This window comes from Primulina huaijiensis, chromosome 14 (assembly GCF_012295235.1).
Source record: "Primulina huaijiensis isolate GDHJ02 chromosome 14, ASM1229523v2, whole genome shotgun sequence".
NCBI lineage: Eukaryota > Viridiplantae > Streptophyta > Magnoliopsida > Lamiales > Gesneriaceae > Primulina > Primulina huaijiensis.
In genome coordinates, this window is record NC_133319.1 from 9,881,629 (window position 1) to 9,889,593 (window position 7,965).

The 7,965-nt window shown below is 37.2% G+C and overlaps 1 protein-coding gene and 1 pseudogene across 1 annotated transcript; both read left to right on the top strand.

The window, feature by feature from the left end:
- The first annotated feature begins 625 nt into the window (after positions 1 to 625).
- On the top strand, positions 626 to 1,911 carry LOC140957965 (probable DNA-directed RNA polymerase). The gene is made up of 2 exons (XM_073415378.1): positions 626 to 781; positions 880 to 1,911. The coding sequence occupies exons 1-2, from the start codon at positions 626 to 628 to the stop codon at positions 1,909 to 1,911; spliced, it is 1,188 nt and encodes a 395-aa protein (XP_073271479.1).
- A 473-nt stretch (positions 1,912 to 2,384) lies between these two features.
- Positions 2,385 to 7,965, top strand: part of LOC140957966 (DNA polymerase-like) — a 37,114-nt pseudogene continuing 31,533 nt past the window's right edge.

Here is a 7,965-nt window from a genome sequence, read left to right on the forward strand (position 1 = left end):
GATAAGAGTGACGGGCCAGGATGTTGACTGGAGCCGAGGTCATATGCATAGTAGATGGAAGGAAGAAGACTATTTTGTTAGAACTTTTGGACATGATCAAAATGACATTTTGTATTTTGATGCAACGCTCATTTGATCATGTATATATTTTTTATTATATATTGAAATGTATTTTAAATCCTTCTTCCCTTCAAGAAAAATTTTAAATTCCGCTGTTACTTTATGAATTTGTGTCAGAGCGTTACATTATAAATTCACTATACACTTCAATACAATGCATACCAAAAGACTAAACCAAAATAAATCGGCTCGGTTAAAATTCAAAATCCGGGCAGCCTTTATAACTCTTAATAATCTGAAATTTCAAGCTAATACCTCCATAAACGAAGCCTAAACACACAAAAGTAATCTCGCGAAGATGGCTCGTCGAAAATGTCGCCGGAAACACTGTTCACGATCTGAAAAACGAGCTGGAAATTAGGGGAAAAACTTAATACTTCACTATACAAACTAATCTACCAAAACACCACTAAGAATTGAAGCCAAAAATCTTACCTAGAACCGAATCGAAGCTCACGCACAGTGCTGGAAAACAGGACCGATCGAGCTCGAAAGCTTCCGATTCATGGCAGGAAAGAAGCTAATAGAATGGAGAAAGAAGTTGGCTAAGCTGCTGCACTATTACTCCGACTACTGGCGGTGCGACGCGATGACTCCAGAGAAAAGAGAGAAAAGCCGATGGGTTACTGGAGTGGAAAAGAAGGGATTTCTGTTCTCATCTGTACGCTATACTCAACAAATGGGTTTTAATTAATTGGAAATGGGCTGGGCCCAGAATAAGTTATTGGGCTCTTACATTATGAGCAAATGATTATAAAGTTGGCAAAAGCCTATGAAGGTTATCAATTTTATTTGCCAGCCTTTCTCGACTTCCGAGGTCGAATATACCGCTGCGGAGTCTTGCATTTCCACGAGCGCTATCTAGCAAGAAGCTTGGTACTCTTTGCAGAAGAAAAATCTAAGTATCTAGATAATAAGGAGATATCGAATATATATGCAGCAACAGGCTTCCTTTACAAGTCATTCGTTTCAGAAGATAAGGCAATTCAATTTATAAATCATTTGTCCTCAAACACGAACCCCATGGATTTCTTAAAGGTAGCCTATAAGGAAAAACGCTCCTTTCAGTTTCTTACCAATATTCTATCTAACAAAATAGATCTGGCGAATTACCCTCTTACCCAAGATGCCTCGACGAGTGCTTATCAGATCATGAGTTACTTTTTGTTGGATGGAAGCATGGCAATGAGAACGAATCTGATTCCGCACCCTTCCGGTGAAATCCAAGATGTATATTCTTATATGCTCAAAGATCTTCAGGAGTACATAAAAGCAGAACTTGGAGATTCAAATCTATCACAGACAGTTAACGTCAAACTCACTCGTAAGATAGCCAAAGGCATCTTCATGCCAATAATCTATGGTAAAACACTAATGAGCACAGCGTGCGATCTCAAAAACTCTCTCTCTAGCGTCATAACTTCTAAGGAATGCTTCATGGTAGCATCTATCTGCTTTAAGTTCCGGAAAGCCAAATATCCACACATGGAATGCCTTATCCGGTTGATCCGTCATATAGGATGGATAGCGTTAGCTAGTGGTAGACCAGTTTACTATAAAGCCTATAACTTTACCACGATACAAAATTATACGAAAATGGAGCCAATAAAAATATGGGTTTATGATAAAAAGAATAAGAAGAGACGCCGGATCACTCTCAGAGTCTCTTCTGATAAGAAAGATACAAGGAAGACTGAAACATCAACCTTCGTTAACTTCATCCATCAGAGGGATGCCCATATAGCCATGGCAGTAGTCAATACAATATTGAGAGTAGATGGTCCAATATAAACGGTTCACGACAACTTTATAACAACAGCAAAATATAGCAAACTTGTACCAATGATTTATAGCAAACTTATATCCGCCTATTTTCAAAGGAAAGGCAGAATCGCTATATCTGAATGAGAGACTTAGTGAGGTAATCTCACAAGATACGCTTGATTATTACTTAAAGGCAAATATACCATCTAACATAAGTTCTAAGATGAAGAAAACTTGAAATGAAAGGATCTCGAGAATACTATCCTCTTACGAGAACTATATTCATAATGTATGCAGAAAAACCCCTAAGCAGGCGGGTCATGAACAAAAGTGGGAAGAATTCAAGTTAAAGATAGGAGGTCGGGAAGGATGTCAACATTACTGTGTACACTATTAAGAGGGCCTACACCACATCCAGTGGAACAACTGGACAGTTGTTGAATCGGTTGTATCAAAAGATTGAACGAACAACCCACCAAGATCCACATCCAGGGTTAATCATGGCATCACATCACTTCATTGAGCCTTACCCTCTTGTTAACGAAATTGATCTACTCAGTAGTGCAATCATGGATCTCATCATCCAGTATTCTTACCCAACGATAGAAAGTTACGCAAAGTTCAAAATATTATATACCATGAAACCCTCTTACTCCGAGGAGGTCACATTTACGCTTGGTCAAGCAATCCCCATGACAACTCAAGATGGTGTTTTGATTCCAATGAGTGAGGTGTATGCTTATATGTATCGATATATTAATAAATATAGTGAAATCTACGACGGAGATTATAGAGTTCGAATTACGATCCGAGTCTATATGGAAGGTAAAAAGAAGGATAGGACATCCCTATCTTTAAAGGATAGAGATCGCATACTTTCATCAATGATAGAAGGTGGGTTTAGTGAGATCGAGTCTCACTACAAGAAATTCTGCATACAACAACGCACATACGACAACGATTTTTGTGAAAAATCGTTGTCGTATGTTTTTAACAACGGTTTTATCAAAAACCGTTGTCTTTTGAGGGTCAAAGACAACGGTTTTTAAAAACCGTAGTCTTTGGGGGGTCAAAGACAACGGTTTTTGGGGTCAATTACAACGGTTCTATAAAACCGTTGTCTTTGAGCGTTTTTTTAGGGTCAATGACCACGGTTCTATGAACCGTTGTCTATTAGCGTGTTTTTTTGGATAATCGACAACGGTTTTAAGAAACCGTTGTCGATTAGCGTGGTTTTCAGACAAACAACAACGGTTTTGGAAAACGTTGCAATATTTAGCGACGGTGTTTCGAAAACCGTCGCTAATTTAAAATTTAGCGACGATTTTAAAAGAAATTAGCGACGATTTTAACAAAACCCGTCGCATGTTTAAAATTAGCGACGATTTTACAAAACCCGTCGCTACAATTAGCGACGGTGTTCTAAAATCGTCGCTAATTTTAGCGACAGTTTAAATATAAACCGTTGCAAATTTAAATCATGCGACGGTTTCAACATTACCGTCGCCAATAGCGACGGTTTAAACAACAACCGTCGTAAAAAATCGTCGCTAATTTTAACGACAGTTTAAATATAAACCGTTGCAAATTTTAATCATGCGACGGTTTCAACATTACCGTCGCCAATAGCGACGGTTTAAACAACAACCGTCGTAAATTGCCTATAAATATCACATTTTCGGTCCATTTTCCTCCACAACACTTAAAATTTTTCTATTTTACACCATTTTATCACTTCACACAACACTTAAAATTTTTCTCACCACTGCACAACACTTAAAATTTTTCTCTTTTACACCATTTTCTCACCACTTCACACAACACTTAAAATTTTTCTCACCACTTCACAACACTTAAAATGTTTCTCTCTTACACCATTTTATCACTTCACACAACACTTAAACTTTTTTTCTTTTACACAATTTCACACAACACCTAAAATTTTTCTAACAACTTCATAACACTTCAAAATTTTCTCTCTCTTATACAATTTCACACAACACGTAAAATTTTTCTCTCTTACACGATTTTACTACTTCACAACACTTAAAATTTTTTTCTTTTACACGATTTTAGTTTCGATTATAAGTTTTTTGTAGATTTATTAAATTATTAAAAGTATTTTTTTATTTTTCGAAACAAATTAACGACGAAAATTGTGATTAATGACCGTCGCTAATATTAGCGACGGTCTTGATTGATAATTTTCGCTAATTTCAAAATAGCGACGGTTAATTAAATCGTCGCTAATATTAACTAGCGAAGGTTTAATGAACTGTCGCTAATTTTGAAGTAGCGACGGTTTGGGATAAAATCGTCGCTAATTTTTTTTAGCGACGGTTTTTAATTTGACCTATCACAACGGATAAAAACGTTGTCGTTGAACGGACTTTCAACAACACCCCCAGTTTTAACAGTTTTAAGAAGGCTACGACAACGGATTTTATCCGTTGTCGTTTGCCGTTTTTGGTGTAGTGCCTATAAGAGCAAAAGAGATAAAAAAATCATCAATGTAGTTATCCGAGCCATATCACTGAACTCAAAGCATGTAGGACAGAGCTGAAACCCTTCATAGTAGCCGATACCGAGACACTACTGATCGATAACGTTAATAAGCCTTATGCAGCAGGTTTGATGCTGGTTCGTCCCGGTGAAGAGTTCAATGATATTATGATAGAAACCTACTTCAATGAAGACTACTCAATAATCTTGGATTCCTTTGAAGAAAAGAGTACTAAGGTACTTTATGACTTTGTATGTCGGATATCAACGATAGTTAGACAAGAAGAATCATGTTTCACTATCTACTTCAACAACTTTTCAAGATTCGATGGAATTCTATTGCTTAAGCACCTAGCATGTCATCACAAGAACTACAAGCTAAAACCACTAATGAGGAACCATAGGCTTTACGAGTTATCAGTCTATTCTAATAAGAAGTTGTTATTCCGTTTCAGAGACTCCTTCAATCTACTTCCTGGAAAACTGGAATCCCTAGCTAAGAATCTATGCCCAGGTCTAGGCCAAAAAGGCTCTATCCCATATGATGAGATTACACAGTCAAATCTTGAAATAAAAAAACGAAGCTTGTTTGACTATATGAAGCAGGATATTCTTCTCCTTGGAGGTGTAATGCAAAAAGCTCAATAGATCTATTGGAAGTTGTCACACCCTTACTCTATACTTAGCATAATTACCATAATCAAAATAGGGTTTGGCTGATATAACTGTAGTATGAACCAAATCAAACAAGGGCATCACTTTGACGGTTTATAAAAATTTTGGCAAGATGTCCCTACATTCTTGTAAAAACCAAAAACTCAACTCAAGCATCAACATCAAAACATATCTATAATCGTATTCTTACATACAAACATATTTTGTATCATTATACACCTAGACATAAATATTGTAAAACTTGTTTCAAACCCTGACATATTTTCGTACAATACATATGCGGAAGCTATCCAATAAGAAGTCTCGGTTCTTATCGAGGTAAGGTACGTCACAAGCATTCATTGGCGAACCGACATCCTATATATCCTCATTACCTGAACCTGTAATACATGAGCTACGTGAGTTTATAAAATTCAATAAGTTGGCACTTGTATGTATCAATATGCATCGAACGAACATACGTATCAAGTCGTGACAACAATCAATCTTTAAACCATGTCATATCATTGCATATATTCATGTTCATTTTTGTACTTGAGCCTCATTAGTTGACCTGTACTACCGTGCTTGCTTTATTATATAGCTACTACTGTGTTGGACGTCATAGAGCAACCTTTGGCAACCCCACGCCCCATGAACATATATTGGCCAATAGGTTTGGTGGACTTAAAACCACCCATGATGTCAACAAGCTCTATATCATGTAAAAATCAATCCTTTTCTTTTCATGTTCATGTTCATGTTCATAACTGTAAAGGCCTAAAAATCCGTGCTTGAAAAATTGCGGAAAATTTAAAAATTTTCTTTTTAAATAAATAAAATTGCCCCATTCGTAATTGAACTGATAAATAAAGTTTGATGTTCAAAGTGACAGCGGAAGAAATTAACATTTTTCGAAACAACAGTTAGAAATTTATCCAACAATATATAAAAATGTCTGAGCAATCAAGTAATAATAAATGCTGAAAATGAGGTCCTCGGGTCCCACTACTGCCGACTCGAGCTGGCTCACTGATCCCCGCCCTCGGTCCCGACATCATCAGTACCTACAACAATCAAGTCTAGTGAGCCTAAAGACTCAGCATGCATATATCGTAAATAACAAGTAAATAAATAATAAAGTCGCATGCAAGTGAAAATTTCCTGTACTGAGGTGTAACGTAAAATATCATTTCAATGGTAATTATAGTACGTGCATAACTGAACTGAAAATATCATAGTGAAAATGTTTGCTCCTTGGAGCCCTGTAATGAAATAACTTGTAATAATTTTCTGGTGAGATTATGGTCTACGCAAGTGGTCCCTGAACTGAACTGAACTGAACTGACCGGTAACTGGCGACCGGGCCGGTAACTGGCGACCGGACTTAATAATGTATGTCTGATCAGACTACTGCCACAGTATACTGGGTGAAACAACTGAACTGACCGGTAACTGGCGACCGGGCCGGTAACTGGCGACCGGACTTAAGCATGATAGTAAAGTGACCACAAGCAATATCGCATAAATCTCAAAATGAATATTTGCACGTAATATAATTAACTAACATAATTAAATATGAACAATTTCGATCTTCTTGAAATAAAATCATGTACTTGCGATATTTAAAAATACCTATATGGCTTGATTGAAGAGTGAAAGAAGATATAAACATGCCTTGGTTTGTTTTGACAGAAAACAAACGAAATAACGACGCGGCGCGGTGGAGACGGAGTACTCTTCACTTTCTTACTTTTTCTCTCTTAATTCCTTTAAACCAAACATGCACCATAATTATTATAATATCGTAAAAATCGTAAACGTGATGCATGAACATTTAAAAATATCATGATTTGTGCTCAGGGTTCTGTCATGACCAAAATCTCACCCCGGGTGCAAAAATACCATTTTGCTCCTGAAAACCCAAAAATTTCCGTTTCACCCTAGGCGTAAAAATTCATGTTTTTGACATTTTCTTAATTTCATTGACTCTAATATGTCCCAAATAATTATTTAAGCCTACATTAATTTTTTTTCATTTTTTTTATTTGGCTTAAATCGGACTTTTAAATTAATCTTTAAATGTAGCATATTAATGCGTTTTAATCACGAATTAAGTCAAACCTTAGCATAAAATTCCCAAATTAAAAAATTAGACTTCTAATAATTATTTGAGCTTAAATATAATTTTCCATAATTTTATTAAGCTTAAATCTAGGCGTTTCAATTAATTCTTTAATTAACGTTTCGTGCGGCGATTAAATCCCGGATAAATCTAAAACTCATTATTTTGATCCGAAGCTTACCGAACTCCTTAAAATATCCCAAAACATATTTAAAATCATTCCTAGACATAAACTCGAGCGAAATTCAAAACTTAACCGATTCGTTTTAAAACTTGGTCCGGGTCTCGGTTTTAACCCGAATCGACTCGAAACTTAACCGAATTTTTCCCAACTTTTTACCACGCCTTATAAACTCTATAATGGTCCAAAAATCTTAATTTCAGACCCTTATATCCACGGCTGATGGTCCAGCATTTGAATGAATCTCTAGGTCCTACCCACTTAAATCACCTTTGTTCACTAACCTCCAAGGTCACGTCCTAGCTCACCACCGACGGTTCAAGCCTCGACTCCACCTTACCTAGACCACCCTAGGACCTTGCTGGACCCACTAGACTCATGGCCCCAGCTACATGCAGGCTGCAACCTGCTGAAAGCCTAGAAACAACACAACCCATCATCCGAGTCCTAGCCCCTCGCACTTGCACTCGATCAAACGGCCTTGAGGACGGTTCCAGCAGCGGTCAAGCCTCTCTAAACCATGTCTCAGACCCAGCAGGGCCTGGCCCAAGGCTTGGTTCAGCCCTCGCACCGCCGACAAACCAAATCTCTCGATCTTGACCTCACACACCCTCACATG

Coding starts and splice junctions, on each gene's coding strand:
- LOC140957965 (XM_073415378.1), top strand. CDS start 626: ATGGCAGGAAAGAAGCTAATAGAATGGAGAAAGAAGTTGGCTAAGCTG. Junction 782..879: donor AGGGATTTCTGTTCTCATCT/GTACGCTATACT, acceptor ATGATTATAAAG/TTGGCAAAAGCCTATGAAGG.